Source organism: Wasmannia auropunctata, unplaced genomic scaffold (genome assembly GCF_000956235.1).
Source record: "Wasmannia auropunctata unplaced genomic scaffold, wasmannia.A_1.0 LD336055.1, whole genome shotgun sequence".
Taxonomy (NCBI): Eukaryota; Metazoa; Arthropoda; class Insecta; order Hymenoptera; family Formicidae; genus Wasmannia; species Wasmannia auropunctata.
This window is the reverse complement of record NW_012026835.1, coordinates 750,836-774,708: the sequence shown is the minus strand read 5'-3', so window position 1 is coordinate 774,708 and position 23,873 is coordinate 750,836. Positions and strand designations below refer to the sequence as shown.

The window sequence follows — 23,873 nt, the reverse complement described above, 5'->3', positions numbered from 1 at the left end:
GTAGCTCGCAAGCAGAAGTGGCAGGTGCCACACTTTTTTTTCGAATTGCTCGCCTCGTCGTCGGGAAAGAGACTGCTTCTGCAGCGGCGTTGTGTAGAGGCTCCCAAACTGCGCCTCGCAAAAACGCGTCGCGTCGAGTATTTAGGTTAATCCTTCCGACACAGAATCATTGTTTATTGAGAAAAGACCTGAATTTTTTTTTCGTCAACTGTTTCTTTTACGTGACTACGGCCGAAATTTTCGGAAATTTTTGAGGAATTGAGTATCTACATATGTTACTTGCGATAAAAGCGAACGGGAAAAGTCTTTACATAAATTGCTTCATTATTTCTCCGCTATCTTTTCGATATTTATAATAGAGTAGAAGTACATTACGACGATATCGATTTTATTAATAAAAAATATTACCCGTAATAATTAAGAGCTTTATGTTAATGATCGACATTTCAGATTCATCGATATAATACCGATCCTAAAGTATGAATTTCGTATTTTAATGCGAATTCATTAGGGGATATTTATTATGTCACTTACATTAATAGCGATGCAGGTTACGCTACGTGCACAAGATATTCAGTGATAAATAGCGAGTTATATCTGATTATCTCCATTATATTGGCTTGTCAAATAAGCAATCTATCGCGCGCGAGGTATGAAAATTTACGATTTATGGCAGACGAAAGTGCCGACCGCTTTATGATATCGAATTGATGATGGTATCGCTGCTCTTGGCGCTCCGTTATCATCGACGTACGTGAAACCGTACTGCTATTATATTTATAATGTAGATACGTACCATCGATCCGTGTACACGTGAGAGCATGTGAAGAGAACAGTGGAGAGTGTAAATAGTGTTCTAAGTATATTTCATGCATGATAACACGAACACACAATGCTATCAACAGTCTAGAGCAATTCTACGGCGATAGTGTAACTATCCGAATGTTAATTCAACAATTAAGTCCGGTAAAATATATTTTTGGATCATCTCTTTTGCGCGAGATTAATTTTTGCAAATCGCTGCAGAGAATTGTAGAAGATTCGCAACACGCATGCTGACAGCATCAAACTGCATCTGCTGTCCCTACTCAAAGTGATTTTACTCACGCGTTTAACACGTGCTCCAAATCGGACGGCACTCTGATACGCCTCAATGATTTATGACAATCCGCATTTAAGTTGACACGATGCGAATTCTAGTTTTAAAGTAATTAAAATATTGATCGAATACGACGATTCGTACGATCTTACAGAAAAATTTGAAAGGTTTAATATGTGACGTCTAACCGTATGCAGTGTTTGTTTTTACTAATTAGTTCTAACAAACTTCATATAAAGAATCGAGTATATGAATTCCTTTTCAAGTCTTGCAACGCGCGAGCTCGGAAGACGGACGCGGAATGATTTTCACTGCGACGATGCGATTTAATCCCCGGCGATTTTTGCCCGGGCACGTTCGCGCACGAGTTCAAACTCTTGTGCATGCGCGCACGCGCGCATTTACTCGCGTGCGGCCAATTACGCACCTTGTTACGCGCGGTATTACGCGCGGCCCGATCTCTCCTGCGATCGCCTGCGTGCAACCGGGCACGGGTTAACGAACCCTTTGAAGTTCCGCGTGCGCTCGCGAGTGCAAAACGAGGGAAAGGGAAAGAAGAAGAGATAACGAGCGAGGGAGAGAGAGAGAGAAAGAGAGAAATTAAATGCGAAATATGTTCGAGAGGAGACGTGCGATTGGTATGCGTATATTGATAGCGAGAACGGTAATCGCCGAAATGGTGGTAGTCGGTAACGACCAAATAATTTCGATAATTCTCGATGACAATCGCATGCGGCTTTAATAAATAAAAAAATCCCGGTGGGACTGTCCGTGCCGCTTCCTGCATTGCGCAAATTTACGACGATCAGTTAAGGAGCGGTGACTGCAACCGCAGCGGTTTTAGTGGCTTTATTAAATGATCGAGGGTCTGTAACGCGAGCACGACATGAGATCGGTATATTTTACCAAGAGTTCCTAAATGATGACATATTAAGTCGCGCGACACACGCAATCAGAATTTTTCATTATCACGCGTTATCGGCCAGGTATTCGAAATACCTACCTCACTATCTCTCTTCAATGGATCAAATAAAATATGAGAAAATAAAATCTTTGTTAATTCAATAAAACTGATCTTGGTGACACATGAAAATTCAAACAAAATTTGAATTTCTATTGTAATTGATCACGATCGCTGTAAACGTAAAAAAAATGTTACACTAACCATGACATTTTATATAACTATCAGAATAATTATGCGTAAAATTGTCGTATGTATATAAACTTCGAAAAATTAAGTTCGACAAACAATGTTCAACATCTCCTTCTTTTTTTGGATAATTTCTATCTATAAAAAGTCCGGAAATATTTTTAAAAATTAGCACTTGGTTCTTTTTCATAAAGATTATATATTTAGAGTCTCGTTCTCTTTTTCTGTTTCTTTCTCTCTCTCTCTCTCTCTTTCTCTCTCTCAACATATTTAAAAACCATGCTTTCGTCGTGCTTTTAATGGCGAAATTTTCATAACTTACCGTTTCTTTGCTGCGCTGGCTACAGACGGTTCTACAACGAGCGAGGATCCGAGATAGGTATATCCTGCAACGAAAACGAAAGAGCTGGTTTTTAGATGTGTCTTTAAAGAGGCGTACGAAATTCATGGACACGTAACAACACAACGGTGAGGCCAGTAAATAGAGCGATTACCAATCTCGCGGTCCAGGCCTTGTTATTGTAAAGGGTGTCCTTTCATCTATTCACATACTAGAAGCCGAACCGACGAAAGTTAACGGTTATTTCATTGTCATGGCGTAAATAATCCGTATAGTTATCCAACAGCGAAAATTAATATTATACACACTTGTAATTGTATTTTTCTCTTTAGTGTAAACGATTTAGCTTTTTCGAATTGCTAGCTTTGTCATAAACATTTATTAATTTGCAAATATTTATATTAAATGCATTTTTACTTATATTAACTTTGCCAAAACATTTATATATATTTTATTGATAATCTTAATTTTACTAATAACGTTATTATAAGAAAATATTAAAATATTAATTTACTTTACTTCGCTAATTAATATATGATTAAAGAATTATTTGGAAACATTTTTAATAAGCTTATTACAATAATAAGCACAATTGAATTTTTGAACCCCAACATTACCTGAAGCTTCATACTATGTCGTATTTAGAAGAATTATATTGATATTGGACCAACTTTCACTGCTATTCTCTTAATATCCTGTTCTCAATTAAACTTTAATTCTTCAACTATCGTATAAAGTTTGATGAGACTAGGACTAGATATTTTCATTGCGATTTTCTCATGCGTCTCAAGTCGAACGGCAGAATTGGATCAATGGGTCAGCGTACAACCTGTTTGAGCCGCGACCTCTGACCCCAGAGACGAAACGAGGAGAGATGGGAGACTTTTCCCATGGAAAAACACATGCGGCCGGACACCGCACCGGTTCCGCGCGGTCGCTTCCGGGTTCCGGTGTGCACGTGTGCGGTAACGGCGCAAAAATCGCGGCCGGCATTAAACCCGACCGAAAGCTATCACCACAGCTACACCTCACTCATATTCTAATCAGGATCAAAAGGTTATGTGAACTGCCGGGCACATTTCGTAGCTCGCGAGAAAGAAGGAGAATGGGAGAGATAGTTAGAGAAGAGAGAGAAAGAGAGAAAGGGAGAGAAAGAGAAAAGGAAAGAGAGAAAGGAAAAGAGAAGGTAGATATTATAGAGCAGCGTGTATATACGGCACACACAAGTATTTCCTTTCGTTTCCTACGCGCCAGGTGTCGTTTACCGGTCAAGCCCATCTAATTTCCCATGACCGGTTCCTCGCCGCGCGAATCGCGAGAAGAATAGATTCGCGAATCATTCTCGCGCCGAACGGTCGTTCGACATAGCGCTCGTTAAGCGAATCCGTTGAGATTCGAGTGCCGTGCCTTCGGTGCCAGCTCTTGTGATTGTGCCCATTTAAATTTTAATCAAACGAGAACGCCTGTCAGAACCGAACTACCGCTTCGTTTGCCGCCCTCAGTACTCGCCTCTCATCTCGGCAATTACCTACATATAACTATGTTATTAATTATTGTAAGGCATCACTTAATTGCTATTGAAATCATATAAATATTCGAGATTTTTTTATACATTATAAATACAAGTTGTCTCTTAATCAATCAAAGCGCGACTTGTATGAATAAATAGACATGCTTCCTCGGTTTTAAACGAAGTTTCACGAGACTAGATTTTCTCGTAGTAGAACAGCGTGGGTCAAGTGGTGAACTCGTTCGCGTAAATTCTATTATAGATGCTACGCTCAACACAATGAGAGTATGCATACGTCGTGGCTGGACGAGCCGGCTTGGGAATGCGAATGAATTAGAAGTACGAATATGAAACGAAATAAGGAGAATGCGCGAGCCAGCAGAAAAATGGCGTGCTCGCGTGTCTCTCTCTCCTTCACAGTCATTCGTTTGGCGGCGGGAGCGAACGGGATAAAGAGCGGTAGATGGACGAGAGGAAAGGAGTGGCTATCTAAATGGCTACTTAGTATGTCTCGTGTCAGGTCTCTCCCCTCGCGAGCTCTGCCCCGTCAGTAATAATATTCGTAAGTGTACCTATATAGACGAGTGTGCTCGACCGCGTAGCCAACAGGTTTCATGCGAAAGCCAATTCGGTGGCGAAAGAATGAGAGAGGCACAGTGTCCGGGGTACGTCCTGACGAGGCTTTAATTCGATTCTTATGCCGCGTTAAATACGCCGCGCATTTTACGCCCGATTTCACGTGCCGTAAAGATGGGACGAGATTGCACCAGCGGGGTTAACTTTGCCATTACACTCACTAAAGTGGGGCTTGAGAAGCGCCTCAGTACAACAAAACGCGACGGCACTGATGACAATACAGGTATAACAATAGCGGTAACAATGATACTAACAGATAGATGCTAAAATGAAGCAGGAAAATTTAGAGAAAATTTTTCAGAAAAATTTCTATTCAAAAATAGAAAAATTTCTACTTAAAAATAGAAATTTTTAGTATTATTTGAAAGGAAGCAGATATATAACAGCAGTGGTAATGTACATACATACTTGAATTGTATCATTAGTATCATGGAGCGATGTAATTAAAGACTTTCTTTTACGTTTACGTGATTGATATATGTCAAAAGTAGTATAGTTTTAGATCTTCTTTTATATTGAATTTATTTCTGTAGAGATTGCGTATTATTTTCAAAAAAGACATGACATCGATATATGCATCTTTCGAAATTATTGTTGCTTTTCCGCGATGCCGATTGATCGTCTCGTTTGTAATGCTGGTATTATAAAAAAGATGTGATTAAAATAAAATACGTATAGTTATTATTAATCTGGTGTTTTAGTAAATATTTCTGATGTTTTTTTCAAATAAAATATAATTATAATATTAATTTATTGCTCATCTTAACTTTTTTGATGTGCTGTATATGTATGAATTTAAGCAAATTAAATTGGGATTAATAAATATGAGTACCCTTCATTAATAATAATCATTACGAGAGCGTCTTCGAACTGGTTCGTCCGCGAACTTCCGGGAAAGCTCTGGCGCTTCGTTTCGGCGATGGGACACCCGTTATACGCTTAAAATATACCGGCATCTCGCATGAGGCGTGCTGCGAAGAAATGCAGAAACAGCAGTTGCTATGCTAGATGGTACTACTCCCTCCAAAACGTGCACACCCTCTTTCTCTCTCTCCTTCCTTCTTTCCTTGACGCGCGTGTTGTGTTAGAATAGATGAAAGAGAGCGACAGAAAAGGGAGAGAAAGCAAGGAAAAGAGAGATGAAGAGATCCTCGGCGCGGAAGAGAGAGAGGGAGGGAAAGAGAGAAAGAGAGGGGGAGGGGAGAGAGAAAGAGAGAGTGAGAGGAACTAAGAAGAAACACTACACAGAAGGGGCGAATTACACGTGGTAGTGACGACGTGAAGAGGGCAGACGGGTATTCGGAGAAGGACCATGGGGGGATGAAGCGAGAGAAGGAGGGATTGTACGGGGAGAGAGAGAGAGAGAAAGAGAAAGGAAAGGGGGGAAGGGGGGCTAAAAAGAGGGAGTGAAAACGAGATCGTGAAGGTAGCGAGCAGGCGCAGGGGATCACGGAGTACGCGAGACGACGAGTGAAAGAAGGAACGAGGAAGGGCCGGGAAGATGGGAGCGAGATGGAGCGCGGGGCTCTCGTTTCGGAGAGCCTCTAAACTCTCGTGGTCCGGGTCTGGAAGCGGGTTTCGTAGTCGTGCCGAGCCGGTGTATGTATATGCGGTGAACGAAGCGAGAGCGCGGGCAGGAGAGTAGTAGGTTAGCAGGCGCTCTCTCCCGAGGGAGAGGGTGCTAGGCAGCGGTCCTGACGTACGAGCAGGATGGCAAGTGCCTTTATAGTGGGTCAGCACTAGACCTGGGCACCCGGCCAGCAGCCTTCAAGGTCTCCTTAGTACGCGCTTGTGTCTCTCCCTTCTACCCTTCCCTCATCCCTCTCTCTTTTGCCCCGCACTGCCTATCCGCCTGCCCTTCTTTTCCCCACAATGCGTAGCGGAGCCGCCAGGTAGGTGAGCCCGCTTCTTCTTCTTCTTCGTCTTCTTCTTTGCCAGTTAGGGTTAGGCTAGAGCGAGCTAGCAGCAAATTTGGGCACGTTATCCGCGCGAACGTAATAGAATTGTCGTGCAATCTAATATATAAAAAATATTCATTCATTTTCTCTCTTTTTTTTTTCTTTACTCTTTCTTGTCGCCCTTGTATTTTGAATGAGCAAACTTCCTCAAGTATTTTTGAAGATGAAAACAAAATTCGCGACGTTTCAAGTTTTTACATTTTGTTAGATTTACACAGTGTAAATTTAAGATCTACGAAGATAGATATTTGAATATTGGATTCAGCTCACTCGAATTAAAAACGTTGAAACTTATTCAATTTTGCAGAATTTATAATTAAAAAAATATACTTAAAGCTCTTTTAATATAACTATATAAAAAATATAATATACAAAAACATATATATATATATATATATATATATATATATATATCTTTGTATAGAATAAAATATCAAATTAATATTCGGGATGTAACATTTGATTTTTACATTCGATCTGCGAATAAATCTATTTGTCAAATCTATTAATTATACCGTCAAAGCCACATACCGTCCTGAAATTATCGCTAAAAGATAACGTTATGGCTGCAGAGCCGAATGTAAACGCAAGTGTAGAGTGACAAACAGGATCAACGTATCCACGATATTAAATATCAGCTATTATGCACCGTTCCTTAGTCGCACTGTATCGGTTATTCATACAGGATACACGATTCTAAGAGATGAAGATTATTTGATGAAGGTAGATCCCGAAAGTGCATTCAAGGAGCAGCGTTAGCGGTTTCCTATCTCGTCGGCTGATATGGTGAGAACCTTATCCGGTAATCATTCGTCTCTACGCGTCTAACTCTATTCTACTTTTTATTATTTCATTCATAAATTCTATGTTTCTTAAAAAAAAAAAGATGTGTACAGTTGTCGTATGTCAAAGTGTAAGAGTTTCATAATGTTTTTTCAAAAAATATATTTTTAGTAAAATCGTAATAATTATTTAATTTTGTGAACATTATTTCGCGTATCATTTAAGATTTTTAATATAATATGATTAACATTTTTTTATTATTAATTAACTTTAATACGTTAATATCTCAGATATTTCAGTCAAATTTATTGTCGACACATTAAATAACAATATATTATCGCTATATTAAATAAAAATATACTGAATGACATAACACTGACAATATTCTTAAAAGCGAAAGGGAAAGACAAGGAGGTGTTACAAACGAAGGGAGATAGGGGCGAAGAGGGCTCAGAGTACATCGGCTCCATACGGGGAAGTAATGAAATATTTGGGTAGCGTTGCGCCGGGAACGAGAATGGGAATGGGAATGAGAACAGGTTCCTGTTGCGCATTCCAGGCCGATGCTGAATACCGATGCCGTGGACACGGCGGTTGGCACGGTTAGGTACATAAATTACTATTGGGTTACCGCTCGACTTGTCTCCTCAGTCCCACGGAAATCCTTTCACGAGCCGTGACTCACGCGACGTACCGTATAACATGAATTGATAAGAACAGCATATCGGGAAAGCGATGGAAACTACTAAGTCGATAAATGAATAAGCTCCATCGGCTCATTTCCAACTTGTTAGAAATAAATGGAATAATTATCGCTTCGTGAAACTGCTTAAAATGTGCAAACTCTTACGTTCTATTATATTTTGAACCAAGGTACTTCCGTACACAATTTTATCATACACAATTTTAATGTATTTGGATATTAATGCGTTGCGTAATTGTTCGAACGCTGGCAAAACTGTTCCGGGACAGGCAAGCATGTAAGATAAATGACGATGTAATAATCTTCTTATAAAAAGTGACGGGGGAGGGTGGGAAGGGGTGGAGTAATTAACTCGAAGGTGGCCTTTAAGATCAGCGCGGAAACGTTATGTGCACGAGGATTACTCGAGGATAAAGTTGTACAACCGGTCGCGTGATTCCAGGTAATATATCTTTCCGAGGTCGTGTCGTATCGTGACGAATATCAGCGCGAGTCTCTCGCGCAATGAGAATCATCAGAGACATAATCAAACGCGATGGAAAACGTCAGAAAGGCATTACGTAGAACAAATATGAGAGCGTTGCCCGCATTTATCGCTGCGTAAGTGTATAATCACGTATGCATTTATCAGTATTTTCAGTAAAATTGAGAATGATTTTGCACTTTTTAGAGTCATGTATGTTTGCAATTATTCCTATTTTATATTGTTAAAAAGTTAATATCACACTTCAAAGGATCGATTTCAGAATTCACATAGTGTCATTAATATATGGTAAATATTAATACACGATAGAAATAGAATCAGTTAAAATTGCAGTTACTTGTGATTTTCAAAGAATTTGCAATTTCCTATAACGCGCCTAAAAAAATCAGCTGATATTGTGTGATTATATAATACCAAGAAAGTGAATTAGAACTCGAATTAATATTTGAGAAAAAATATTTTTGCCAACAATTTTCCGGTAAATAAAACTGGACCAGTTAGTCAATTTTCACGGCGCGGCAGAAGCGTAAGGCAACAGGAATCGTTTAGAACACGGTTGGCCTTGTGCATGGCTCCTCTTTCTCGTTCCTGCGTTTTCGATCCCGCCTCTTTCCTCTATCTCCCGCATCCTCACACCCTCTCACTCTCTCTTTCCCTTTCTCTCTCTCTCTCTCTCTTTCTCTCTGTGTCCATCTTTTCCTGCCTCTCTCTCTTTCCATCGTTCTTGTCCCTCTAACCCTCGCGCCGATCCCTCACCGTGAGAGCGACCATACAAAGAGAACACGAGAAGCACAATGGATTACTTAGACGGGTAGGTTAGTTTGCCGAATGAAGCGAGCAGGCCCACGCACGTTAAGATAGGTCCTGACTGAGAATCCGTGCAGAAAAGCGCACCAAACGTAAGATGCCCAGCAGCTTCATCTTCGACCGATTACCGCAACCAGAATGATCCTCACGATATAACTTTGTCGTAACATTGTAGCAAATTGTATTAGTCATCATTACTATTAGTCATATATATATATTGAGATTATAGATTAAACATTTTGTAAAATTCTATAGTAGCAATATGATTTCCTAATTAAAGTATATATATATATATATATATATATATATACTTTAATTAGGAAATCATATTGCTACTATAGAATTTTACAAAATGTTTAATCTATAATCTCTATAATTTATCCATGCTGATATATCTTTTGCTCACTTTTAACTCATAAGTTGCGCTGTTATTACATCCGACAGTATACGCTTGACATTTAATCTGATATTTTTTCTTGTTTATTACATTATTCATGTTCTCGAAGGAAATCTATTCCATCGGTTGAAACGCAGGAATTATCCGAATAAACACCGTACATTTATATCCCATTTTAGCGTTTATTGTGGAATATGAATACGCGCCACGGTCTACTAAGTCTTAGCTACATTCTCTCTGCTTTGGTGAACTAATTATTTCCTCTTCCGTGACTGTTTATATATTCGGGATTGTACGTTAACCCTTCCACATTTTTTAATTCTTTTAATTCGTTTAAAATAATGATAATAAGTATATATAATATGAATTTTTATATTTTGATTTATTGGCTGTAAAAAAATCTAATCTTTTAATAGTTTGCAATTGAAATAAATAAAATTCTGTAAGAAATGGAGTTTTTGGACTGAATTCAATACTGAAGGGGTTGAATATGAATGGATCCCTCTAGCGCAAAGCAAATTTAGGATGTTCTAAACGTGCGAGCCTGACGTCCTTGGTTCTATCGATCAAAAACGAGCTGCATCCGGCTCTTAAACAGTTAGCATTATCGAATGTAGTTTTGATATTTTTGCTAGAAAACGATTTAGTGATTTAAATTAATATTAATATTGACATTTCTATGAGAGAAAATTATTCTATTGTTATTATAAATAATTTTAAATATATTATTTTTGTATGAATTATTTTGTAATATCATTCCTTAAAATGTTCGGGATTATGCAAGGCTAAGAATAATCACATATACTTCAATTTACGAATGTTGTGCACTCTCTAAGGAAAGTTGCCGCGTCAGAGGCGAAGAAGGAGAGTTCGATTGATGCAACGCACTTACGATGCACTTCCCTAATCGAACGTTATTGTATCGAAACGCGACGGCTGAACGATGTTTTTGTCGGTGATTAATTTCGATGAAATTAAGAGAGGTGTTGCGTCATGCGATAAGTTGCGTCGTAACACGAAGAATATTGCATCGTTCATACTGATTACGCTATTCCGGATCGCACGAGTCATCACTCAAAAATGACATGTTACTACCTATTAAAAGAACGAATGTGCATCGCGCGACCGAAAAATGCCTCATCAAGTGTAATTTAATCATTTTCTTGTGCCAGACTCTTTTATCAACTTTAGTTTCAGTGAATAAAAGAAGCTTATTGAAAAATTGTCATCTGATGACTGGGTTCTGGGTAAAAGTTAATTAAAGTTTTTCCACTCTCTTTTATCTTATTAAATGGGCAATTTTAGATGTTTGTTTATATATTTTTCTGGCCATAATAATCTGAACAAATTTCAATACAGATTGAAACGCTACAAAAATAAAATAAAATAAATTCTTTTCCTCGCGGTCGTTCTACTGTTTACCTGTCTCTTACAACATAGAAACATATTACGAATTTTTAGATATTCCGACACGCAGAGATCCGTTTGTGGCTTCTATAGTACGTTCGTCAATGAAAGTTATGCGCGGAGACGCAGATAACGGCCATTATCTGGCAGCGTACAAAGTTCAGAATTTCGGGCCGTTACGAATGCCGGGCCGTGTGCGTTTCATGGCCGCGTTGCGAAGAATGAAGGGAAGGCAAGCACGCAGCACGCATCTCACATACACACATACCCGGATACACGCGTGCGCACATGGGTGCGTATCTCTCAGCGGTATCGTTCTCGGTTTTTGAATTTGTATTATCTGAATATAGTAAGAGACGGCGCCTTTTCGGAGCAAGTTGCGACGTTATCTGCCCGACCGGTGACATTTTACGATTATCGAAAATGGAAAGGGCATACACACGAACGTGCGTAAACAACACCGTTTCCTACATTCAATCGATATTAACGAATCGGAAATCTGGAGATTATATTTCAATTTCTGTTCCTCCAAGCTCTTACAGTTTCGGCGTAACGGATTTTCGATCATACAAATATAGGAATAAATGATTGTCTTTCTAACTTTAAGACAATTCGATAATTATGATTTTACTATAGCGAAAGTTTTAAAAAATATAAAATAAAGTATTTTATTGCCTAGATTTAGGTCTAGCAGATATTTTGCGAAATATGCTTGATTTTAAAATACTAAATTTACGTGTTTTTCGCTCGGAAGCAATGTTCCATTATCTAGAAAATTTTGAAAAATGTCAGTCTATTCAAGCTGAATGGGATTACGGCAGGTTCAATGTTCTATACTCTTCAATATTAAGTGCAATGTCGATGCGAATACCGAGAGACTCTTAATAACCGGAGGAAGTTCGTCGCAACTTTTCCCGAGAAACGGTCCCGAGCACGCTGTCGTCGCCGCCGTCGCAAATTCGGCGAGCAAAAACGAATCTCGCCGATGCATGATGGCGGGCGGACGAGAGGAGAGAAGAGGACCGGAGAGGAGGAAACACAGCGAGCGCGAGCATCAGAAGAGGAGTCCAGGGTCGCGCTGTTCGTTCGTAGATTAAATCACTCGGTCACTTTTCTTTCTAGGCAGCCGACTGGGACAAAGGCCGGCGTTTCTCGGAAGAGACTTGGCCCGAGACTTGAGAATTAAAATAATATCCGCTCGTTCGGAGATTAATGGCGGTGTGCCGATGTAATTTTTCTCGACGTGTGGACTGCCGTCCTCCTCTCGCACCAGAGAACGAAGTTCTCCGCTGACCGCTCATTGTCAGCATCGGGCATTACCGTATCGCCCACGCCGCGACAGTTTGATAGTTCGGGTGCGCGATACGTGATTTTCCGACGAATCGATCGATTTCTTAATTTTTATCTGGAATCAGCGATGCGTAACATACGAAATGTTATATCTTTAATCTAATTAGACAAATAATGAGTTCCGAGGAATTCTTTATCGCTTATCTACTAAGATTACTTGATAATTTTTCACGTGTGATTATCAGCTGATATATTTCCACAATTCATTTCATATAAAAATTTAAGATTAGACATATCTAAATTTATCTTATTATTACCAATAATTATATTCTGTATGTATAATGCGATATTATGTTTCCTAATCAATTATTGTGTTATAGAATTAATAAAATAAGCAAAATAAAATTTCACGATTAACAGAGCAAAATGTAAAGCATATGTATACATATGGAATATAGGTATACTTATTTAAAAAATTAATTAGATAAATAGCAAAGAGTAATAATTAAATGTCTATAAAATATAATTGTCACTATCATTCATAACGTTACAACAAAAATGACTTGTAATCAAATATAAATAACTACCGTGAGAGACAGAAATTTGCGTTTGAAAAGAATGAAATATATTCTTGAGATAGGCACATCTAATTGCTACAATTCTTTGGCACAGAGGTCCATTTTACGTTTGAGAAACGTAAAATTCCACGAAATCATAATTTTCCCGAATATTTCAGTCACGGAAGATAATTCTTCCATCTCGTCTCCCTCTTCCCGTGAAATCGCAAAACACGCATGAAGAAAGAGCGCTGCTTCCTAAAATGAGTGGCACATTCCATTGTAAGTGCAAGTGTCTGTATTATGAATGAACGTCTGTCATAAACATTTTATTTTGCGTATCTATTAAAATATATTTTTTCACATATTATATGTATCTTCATTTTAGCTTATACAATTGTCTTATATATATTAATTAGTAATTGTTAAATGCAACCTTTACATCTATCAGAGAATTAATTAAAATATAATTTAATTTCACTTAATTTATCATTTTCCCGTCCCTTTAGAATGTTTTAGATTTTTTAAATCCCGTTGAAACGTCATCTTTCTTATTCTTGTCAGGCTGCGGTATCAAGCATGTTAACCGCCCTTTCTCGTGTGTGGAAAATCGGTTTTCGTGCCGCATTCGGAAGTACGTCTGCCTCGCGAACCACGAAATGTGAAATCACCGTGAGCTCGGCTCGCACGACCGAGGCAGGTGCGAACGAGCCTCGCTCGTATTTTTTTCCCGCCCGTTCTCCCTCCGCGCCGGGGCTATCGTCTTCTCTTCGTCGCTTATCCTCCGACGGATACGTCGTTGACCGGTTCATTGACACCTGTCGAAAGACCCGGGTTTCTCTCCGCGTGTACCTGACAATTATGCGCACGTGGGCCAGACATTGTGCGCTCCACCTCTCTTTCGCCCTTAACCCCGTAACTGTTATCATTTATCGCGAGCTTTCATCCCTCCGTATTCAATGCCGCGATCATTAAGTCTTAAATGAAATTTCTGTCAAACCGATGTCCAGTTAAAATTGACCGAGAAACGAGATTTCATTGTCCACTCACGTTCTCCATACACGCACACGCACGCACAAGGGCCACTTAATCTTTTATATTAACACTTTAAAGAAATCGACGTGATGGAGTTTCTCTTAACATTTTCAACAACATCCGCACGCTCCCTCCCTCTTTCTTATACTTTCGTAATTTTGATTAAGAAAAAAAAAAAAAAAAAAAAGAAAACCATTTTAGAGAATTTATCAATGAACTTTGATGAAGTAAAGGAAGGAGATGTGAAAGGTTCTCATTATGAAGTCTCAGGTCTCAAATTTGTTGTTCACTCAGAACTCATTGACGCTACTCTAGATGTTAATTGACAGATTTCGACGACGATAAGCGCCGTTGTGGCGGTTAGGAATTAACGGGACACTCGTAACGGCCGTGTCGGTTCGTGTGATGATGCTATTTCGATTTTTCGATAAGTCCCAAAAATTTAAAATTTGCGAAAGCATTGAACTGAAATCTTTTTGTCGCACTCGTATAGGTATGTGAAATTAGAAATGATGACGCGGAAGAGTCAAGGTGAAAGGATTAATGGAATTCAGTAGAGACTCGCTTCATTGAGGAGACGCACGCGCTCTCTCGTTTAATTGAAACTTAGAATCGCCCGGATATGTTTAACGTTAAATCTGGACCGTGGGGACGACGAGTAGAAACGAAGGACAGGAAGCGGCTTCGATCTCGACGCGAGGTGCTTTCGTTCCGCCAAAAACTCCCGACAGTGACGCTGCGCGCTTGGGAAGTCAATGGCCGAGTATCTAAAACAAACACGTGTCTCCGAGCAGCCGGGCAGAGGTCACGTAGACAAAGACGGTGAGATTTCGAGAAAAAGACCGCGATAATGAGAGAGAGAGAGAGAGAAAGGGGGGGGGGAAGAAAGAGTGAGAAATGTATTTTGGTCAAAAGTCTCCGAAAAGATGGGAAAAATATCTTTGCGACATATGAAAATATAGAATTACTTTATAATAATTAAGAATGTGAAATGTATTACAAGAAGATAATTATTTCTGCCAAAGCTGATAAGAGAAAGAAAGAGAAAAGAGAGATTTGTTATGTGATTAAATCATGTACGAATGATCAGAGAAATTATGTAAACTAACATATGTATAACTTAATATAAGTATGATTTAGAGTTAAAACTGTATTTGAGACGGCCATGAAGAAGTTCTTAAAATAAATGTGATAAGAGAAAAAGAAAAAGAAAGCGGGAGACCAAGAAGCGCAAATAGAGAATGAGTGTTGACGAGTAAGAGATCGAACATCTGGAGCATGAATCTCTGGAAGGAAACATTTCTAAGAGAGTTCTTTAATGTCTTAAAATATTCCCTTATCAAATGATCTTTTAAGGAAACTTAAAGCGATGAACATCATCAATAAAAATCATTAATTTTTATCAGACTTCTCCATAAAGTCGCTTTATGATAATAGAATAGTGAAAAGAAAGACGAGTAAAGGAAGATGCACTTGCAGTCTTTTTAAATGATGCTAAAAATACTTTCTTCCTCTTTACGGATACGCCGGCGTTTCTCTTGTGAAAACTCTATATGAAAATTAAATATAATCGCTAATTCGAAATAATATCTGAAATTCTGCTTCGAATAAAATCTATAAAATCTATAGATAATTAACATGCGATTAAATAAAAAATAAAATTTTTTCTAAATATCCGGACATATGCTTCTCCAGAAAAGAGTTACTATAAAAACCTGAAATATCGCATAATAATCTCTTGGAACATTTTGCACATGACGTATTTGCGGATAAGAGGAAACCGATAAAGGCACGTTTTACATCGGTACGATATAAAATGAAAAAGTTTGATCCAATTGCAGAAATGTGTCTCTAGACATATTGCATGAAAAGAACAAGTATGTGTCAATAGACTTTAGGCAGTTCTATTCAGATCTCGAGATGATGCCGCAGCTGGCTGATACCAGTTTATACTAATCGATATCGCGAGCCTGGATGACTGTCTCGTTGACACATTGTATAATTGCCTCGTGGACAAATGCGCGGCCGGTCATGGTTGCACCTTGCCTGTATCAATTCCTATACACCGCGAAGATAACGACACGTGGCACAAAGCGCGTTGCACCGCAATGTAAGTGCAAATGAGCATGAAAGAAAGAACTGAAAATGAGAGAAAGAGAGAGAAAATTATTTAGGATCAGAAACGATTGAATCTAAGTTCCAAAATGTTCACTTTACTTGAACCGCTTGTTCGAGAAAATAAGTCCTTTTGTATATAAGCGCGTAATTAACGGCGATAATCAATTTAAGTCTGGCATTTTTCTAGATATTAAAAAGTTGATCTCAAAGAGGAGTTTTTATTTCCCAGGATGTAATAAATGATATACATCGATCAGGTGCGGATTAAAACAGTTAATAATAATAATCGCGCCCGTCGTCGTTGGAAAAACACTCATTATAATAATTGATACTCTCCTCTTTCTGCCTCCCGTCGCACTTTCGGCTCATGATGGTGACGGTATGAATTGCGATCGGCGGAATCGGTCGCCCGTAGGCTGTGCTTGGGCCTGTGCGAGGAGAGGCAGATCGTAAGGCCCCATCAGTGTCGGTTACCGGTGCACTGTTAACAGGTAACTTTTTTCGGGGGCAGGTGGTCCCGAGCAGGCACGCGACAAATCAAGCCGGCCGGACCGCGGGCAGCGATTACAAAAAAGGAAGAGATTGCGCGGACATGTTTATTCGGCCGCATATAAACATACGCACGTATGCGCGGAAGTACGCTCGGAAGAAAAGGTGCGAGAAATAATACGGAGTCATTGCACTTTCTTTTTTCATTTAAGAGATCCGTGCTTTCACGGAGAGGCGAGACGGGAGATGTTTAAGCAACTTATTTTCGAAGCGAGGTGCGTCGAATTAGGTACGGGTACGCGTATGACGATGGAAATTACGATGGGCTTTTTGCGTGACGCCGAAATCAAGCGGGACATGGATACAAATTGATGCGATGTATCTTAATAATAATTTCGAAAACGTGATTCGTGCACAATGAAAATGACGTTCAGAATAAATGGCTCATATACTTTTCATAAATTTGTCTTATTTACGGAATGTAAATATTTTATAGTAGTTTATTATAAATACTATATATATTTTAATTCATTTTTATCAACGTACATTTATACGTTATAGAGTATCAAGATTATATAAACGTTAGAATGACTGGCCTTGTTTAAGATATCTTATACCGATAGTAGAAAGAGAGTATGCGAAACATCTCGAGCAAATGGGATGTTTCCTACAGAAAACGTTTGAAAAGGGGGTGTATTAAGTACAGGCAGTTTTGGATGCGAATAATGTATTCCTAGGAGCATCTGTTCGTTCTAGCTGTCGAGAATTGCAATGGTGGGTGTAAACCCTCGCACTCGGCGGCCGTTTATGCTTCATCATAGCAACCGCGGCATTCATTTGTTCAAACGTACATAAATTTTTATCAAATTTTAATTTTTTACAAATTAATCGTACTTTTTTTAAAAAATAAAATTAAGACGCAACGATAGAGAAACGTTCAGTATTTAATAAGCATTTAATAATGCAGAATAAGAAATTAGTTTGTACAAGATTATTTCGAGTATGGTTATTGAGTCTTCTTAATAAATAATAAATCTCGTAGTAAAGATTATAAGATACAATGGATAACGATTGATCGATTCGGTACAAGCCGGAGTGTTACAAGGCAAGAAGAAAACGATAGGAGGCGGCCAGAATGGAAGAATGTGGCAGCTTCCTGTTGGCGTCTCGGCACCGACTTTTAGGCTTCGTATCTTCGAGATCGTGCTGAACAGAATGGCGTGCACGAACGCCGGCTGTGAAAGAGGAAGACGCATGCTGTGCACGCACATGCAGACACGACGCGTTACGGCGTTGTCTGTGGAATTTGAGGAAAATGCGACCTTTGAGAAAATCCTTGAAAGCATTTTCGTGTAAGTACACATTGCCAGAAGATTCTTGTATAGGAGACTAAACGAGATAATATTTGTAAATTATTGTAAACAATCGAATATATTTTTACAATATTAGCTATAGAAAAAAATCCGTTCGTGTTTTAATATTAATCTTAACTTTTGATATATAGTCATAAAAATGCATTGCGGATAAAAATTTTGAGATTATTATAATAATTCTTATTAAAAAATCGAATAAATGTAAAAAATAAAAATTTGTTAAATTTATTAATTATTTGCATTAATTTCACGTTATTTATAATTAAATAATTATTACATTTTATAACATTTTTTGTTCTTTGTAATTATTGTACTTATGTAATTGGATTGAAGATAAAATTTTGTAAAATATATTCATATATTCGAAGTAAAATATTAATTTATTATCGATAGTTAATTGATAATAATTGTGCCGGCACTTCGAAATATGGATTCTAAGTATTTATAATTCGCGTTTCGATTTACTATAACAACTCTAAAACGATGCGAACGAGCACACAGCTCAATCGTTCGCTAGACAGAGCGGCGTGCAAGCCGCCTAAAGTCCGATTAGACCGCGGCTTTGGTAGAGTTCTCCTAAAACCTAACTCAACAACCCACCAAACTAGTTCTGGCCTCGGCTCGTCGGTAACGTTCTTCGCGCGGCATTGTATCCAAGGATCGGCCCTTACGCTGCAGAAGCAACGACCGTATTGCTAACGAAATATAGAGACAGAGAGAGGCAGAGAGAGAGAGAGAGAGAGAGAGAGAGAGAGAGGTAGAAAGAGAAAGCGTTCACCATGGATAGCTCCAAGAGGCTCGTCCCAGCTCTCCTTCCTGTAGCTCACTTCTAAGTAGCCCTTGTGCGCTCTATATATATACCTAAGAGTATGATTATATGCACTAAGAAAACCGCCCAGTAAGAAAGGCATAAAATTCTTAACACTTAATTTATCTTATTAATTGCAGAACGATGGAAAAATACTTCAAGGAGAAGTTCTTAAAAATTTAGAATTAAAATTCTCTTTTCTAGAATATAACGGGATATACTTAATTCTGTTTAAAATTATTAAAATGTATGAGAAAGAACATCTTAAATAAAAATTTCGTGATGTTAAAAATATTTATGCATAAATAATTAATTTCAAGAAAAGTACAAAAAAATTTTAACAAAATTTCTTGTATTTTTTAAAGATTTTCTTTTTCTGACAGGTCCTGTCTAATATCTAATGCCAAAACAATTATTCTTTCAACGATATTTCGTGAGAATCAAATATATCGCGTTATAGCTTTGCAAGGCCGCTTCAAAAAAAAAAAAAAAGAAAGATACATATCTTTAATTTTAAGTTGTTTTCCAATATATTCGAGACTCTCGCGTTTATAGGAGAATTAGTCTTGACTGTTTTCTCATCAGAGAAGTTCAAGGGTGAAACGTGGTCTCAAACGGCGCTTTGACGCGATGCGTACACGTGCGTGCATTAACACGCTGTAATGAGGTAGCCGCCGATGGGCTGGAGAGCGCACGAGAGCTACAGAGTTGTCAATGGAATTTATGATCTGGATACCAGGCATGGCCGCGGAACGTGACGAGTGTGACTAACCGATTTTTCGGCGAGTGAGGCGGAGGAGAGTCGAGGAGATGAGGTCGGCGGCTATTCGCGATGTAAATTTCAACCTCGGTGGAGACGAACGGCGGTGGCCGTCGCGATGGCGGCGGAGGTGGCGGAGGCGATGGAGGCAGCTCCATACGTCACGCGTGCTCGCGCGCGCGCGACCATTCGCGACCTTGACCACATTTCTTCTCTTCGGCTGCGGGAGAACCCGCCGACTGACTATACTACTCATACGGGCGTGACTCGAAGCCTCGAAGTCAAGTGCCGGTCCAAATTCTCACGATCGACGGGATAAGTCGGGAACGTTAGGTCAGGATCATACCAAAATGATGATTTCGCACGAGAAGGGGGTTGACGCGAAAATACAAAATGTATAGATTGTACAATGTCTCCTCGTTTCTAATTTTTTAAAGAATTGTTCTTATAGAGAATGCGTCTTCTCTCCTGGACCGTGCCAACAGTTATTTTTTGTATATCCTAACAATAAGCCCACAATTTTCTCAAGTTTTAAATCTGTAAAATATCCCTAAGTTATTAATTTGCTCCACTTTCCTTGCAAATTAAATCTTGCACAGAAAAGAACTAACGTTTAATAAAATTCTACAAATGTTATGAACGTTAATTATTTTTAAAGATTTCTCGATAAAGAATATTTTATACAAAGTTACCGAGCTAAAGTATACTATTTAGTGGTCTGAACGAATGCGAGGGTGTAGAATAGTCGCATTGGCTAGTGTAGTCACCGGCAGTCTAACGATTAACGGACGTTCAGCCGTCTGACGTTTCGTCACGCATAGTTAACTTCCACTCGGCAGACAATTTTTGCACGTCGTATGTCTCGAAAAGTAACATCGATGGATAGAAGCCAAGGCATTAGAGGCATTATTCTTATTTCATGGGCGAGTTTTAGCTCTCGATTGCAACTGTTTCTAATATTCTACATATTTTATTAGACTTCTTTAAAAATTTGTTACGGTAATAAAGAGTAGACATGTCGAAACTAGTTATTCTTGATAGTTAAAATTTAAACCAATATTTTTCTAAACATAGCAAACATGGAAAAAAATTTTTTACAAAATTTTTTTCAGATATAAATTCGAAAGATTCTCTGGAAAACGGTTATCGAAAGCTCTAGATGTAAAGTAAAAAATGCTACTATACTGTACGATCCATTCGAGCGTTTTGCTTTCCAAGAAGGACCGTCTAAACGGCGATAAATCCCTCGAGTGCACACGTAGCTTTCGTTTTGGCGGGAAGAGCCAGTCCCGTAATCGGAGTGATCGACAACGGTTGGTCGACGCGCGCGATTATCAGCGACTTATCGCGGAGGCGAGCACACAAACGCGACCTTGTCGCATCGTAACTGGCGCCATTTTGCGACGCGATACCTACCACGTGGATAAGTTTTTCACAAAAGTGGAGCAGACGGAATTGTCCCGTCCTATTTCGGGAAAAAATAAGATAACTGGCGAAATACTTCAATTCGACGATTCTTTCAGGTTTGATTCAGAAGAAAAATTAAATAAATATCAAAGTGATAGTTACACTATATATTATATTATATATTCTCTAAAAATGTTATTCAATAGATTATTTTGTGTAACTAGGTTGACCGGAGATATTCGAGATATTTGAAATTAATGTATTTTACTGTGGAGAAATGTTAAAAAATTAACATTTGAAGTGTTACCATTGGTAATCGTAGCAACTTGTTTTCGAAGTAAACAAGATAAGGTTTTCTGTATCTGACATCTCTCTGACATTTCTTTCATCTGATGTTTTAGTGTGAGCCGGAGCACACGACGTGATTTCTGATTTGGTGAAACTGAAAGGAATTTGAATACCGAATGTGTGAGGATGCTCAAACTTCGCGGTTGCGAAAGAACCGCGTCTTTTTTAACGGAAGCCAAAATTGGTGGTACAATGATTCTCAAACCTAATCTCGTGTTCGTTATTTGTGAATGAAGCAATCTCCGGGTTATGGAGGAAACGAGTGACTGTACGAGATATAACGTTAATTTCGCGCGCGCGTCCGTGGAGATATACCACGAATAAATTCGCTCATCGCACGAGTCGATCATTCATAAAGTTCAATTTCTCGTCAATAAATGAAGATATTTAAATACTATTAAAACTAGTGCTATAAAAAAACACTTTTTTTATACTCATTTACAACACACGTCACTATTTATCCGTTTATCACCAGCACGATTGAATGAGTCGTTTAAATTGTTAAGTCTTTTTTTTACTATACACGAAATTTATTTAATTTTATTTAATTTGTTAATTTTTTAAGTATTAGTGAGAAAAGTGGTGGCAGGAAAGGCGCAGTTTTCATTAATGCGAACTGAATCTTTAAATTTCTCTTCACATACAAAACGTGAGGTTACGCCTACAAACAGCCGCTAATTGTCTCAATCACTCTAATATTGTGCTAATTATTTGCGAATTTAATAAACGTCTAATGTTTCTACCTAAATAATTAGAATTTTACAATTTGGCAATTTGCATATAAGAAATTTTATCTCAGAATAATTACATGATGATAATATCGACAGTTTTGTTTATCACATCGACAGTTATTATTTTGTTGATATCGGAAAGCATCTCGATATCCTTCAACTTCACGTTAAAGCATGTTGGAAAAAAAATTGACGATCAACTATCGATGTGACAGTAACCTGACAGATATTTTCACAAAAAAATCTTTCGAGGGACTTGCCTCGATATATATTGGCTATCCTTTTGAAGCGCTTAACAAAACACTCGTTCTAGCATTTAGAAAATCTATTGAAAGCATGCTACGCAGATTCTTAAGTCTACTCGGCGTTCTTATGATCTAGCAAGAAGCGTCTAAATAAAGCATAGCGTGTTACATATTATACAAACAAAGATCCACTTTCAGGTATTAAGCAAACAGGAAGATACGGATTTTTAGGATCGGGACAGCTTGATTAATAAAGCAGAGAATTGAAAAGTAATTCGATCACCCAGGCGACTCCTAAAGATTTTTTCCAATAAGATTTCATTAGAACTTTTATCTTGGCGCTAAGATATAAAGACATTGTAAATATTAGACATAGTAAATATTAACCGATTGGCTTTTAATATTTATGTTTTGTAAGCTCAAGTTGCATAAGCTTGGGGAGAAAAGCAGTGGCAAAGCGATAAAAGAGTTTTATTAATATACAAATAATTGGCAAAGCGGCATGAAGCAGATGGACGTTCCTCTTCGATTTCTTCTTCTCTCCTCTCGTGGTCGTCGCCGTCGTCGTCGTTGTTGTCATCGCGACGAGAAGCAATGTATAAAGCATGATTGGAAGCATTAAATGCAGCGTTAGCATAATTCATTTCAAGTCAGCAACTCACCGTTCAGCTTGTCGATCGCCCGATCGGCTGTGGACTGATCGGCGCAGTCGACGAAGGCGTAGCCGCCACGCTTCACCAGGATCGTGGTGCATGCCAGGCTGTGCTCCTGGAAGAGTTGCCTGAGAGCGCTCTCGTTACAATCTGACGGCAGATTGCCCACGTAGAGCTTTGACATGGTGGCTGGCTGCTCGCTTCTCGACGCTATGATGCCGGCTTCCACCGAGTACACGGCTCGGTCACGTGTATCAGGCTCGACGAAAACGACGAATTCGGTGCGCGTGCGCGCGGACTCGCGTACCCGATTCCCCGAGTACTGACCTCGTCGTAGACTCGGGGTCTACGTGGACCCGGTGGGAAGTGGTTTGAACGCGAACACGACACGACGGGATCACGACGGGAATCGCGATGATCACAGAGCGGTTCGACGAGCGGGAGGAAAGAGGAGTCGTATATGGTACCGGCGCGATAGTGGAGTAATTACGCGGGTTAGATCGGCGGGATCTGAAGGTGTCCGATGATATATCCTTGCTGGAACGACGCTGGGATATAACTCTTGACTCCGTTGTTCCGAACACGATGTAGATCAGATCGCGGATCGCGTGTAGGTCACGGGCTGCACACGCGAGAGGCAAAATGCACAGGGTAAGAGCACGGGGGTCCTTGGACGACTTCTGCGACGAGATCGGTCCTCGACGGGCTTGGCACCTTCTTTTGTTTTCCGCTGTTGGCTTCCTCGCGCCTCAACTGGCCGACTGCGAGCCGCTCGATCCGCGGAT

General features: G+C 39.1%; 1 protein-coding gene across 1 annotated transcript; it reads right to left on the bottom strand.

Moving 5' to 3' along the window:
* Positions 1 to 623: 623 nt before the first annotated feature.
* Positions 624 to 23,851, bottom strand: LOC105450893 (insulin-like growth factor 2 mRNA-binding protein 3-A). The gene is made up of 3 exons (XM_011690998.1): positions 23,098 to 23,851; positions 2,572 to 2,635; positions 624 to 768 (listed from the first exon to the last, which is right to left on the bottom strand). The coding sequence occupies exons 1-3, from the start codon at positions 23,270 to 23,272 to the stop codon at positions 624 to 626; spliced, it is 384 nt and encodes a 127-aa protein (XP_011689300.1). The 5' UTR covers positions 23,273 to 23,851.
* Positions 23,852 to 23,873: the final 22 nt, after the last annotated feature.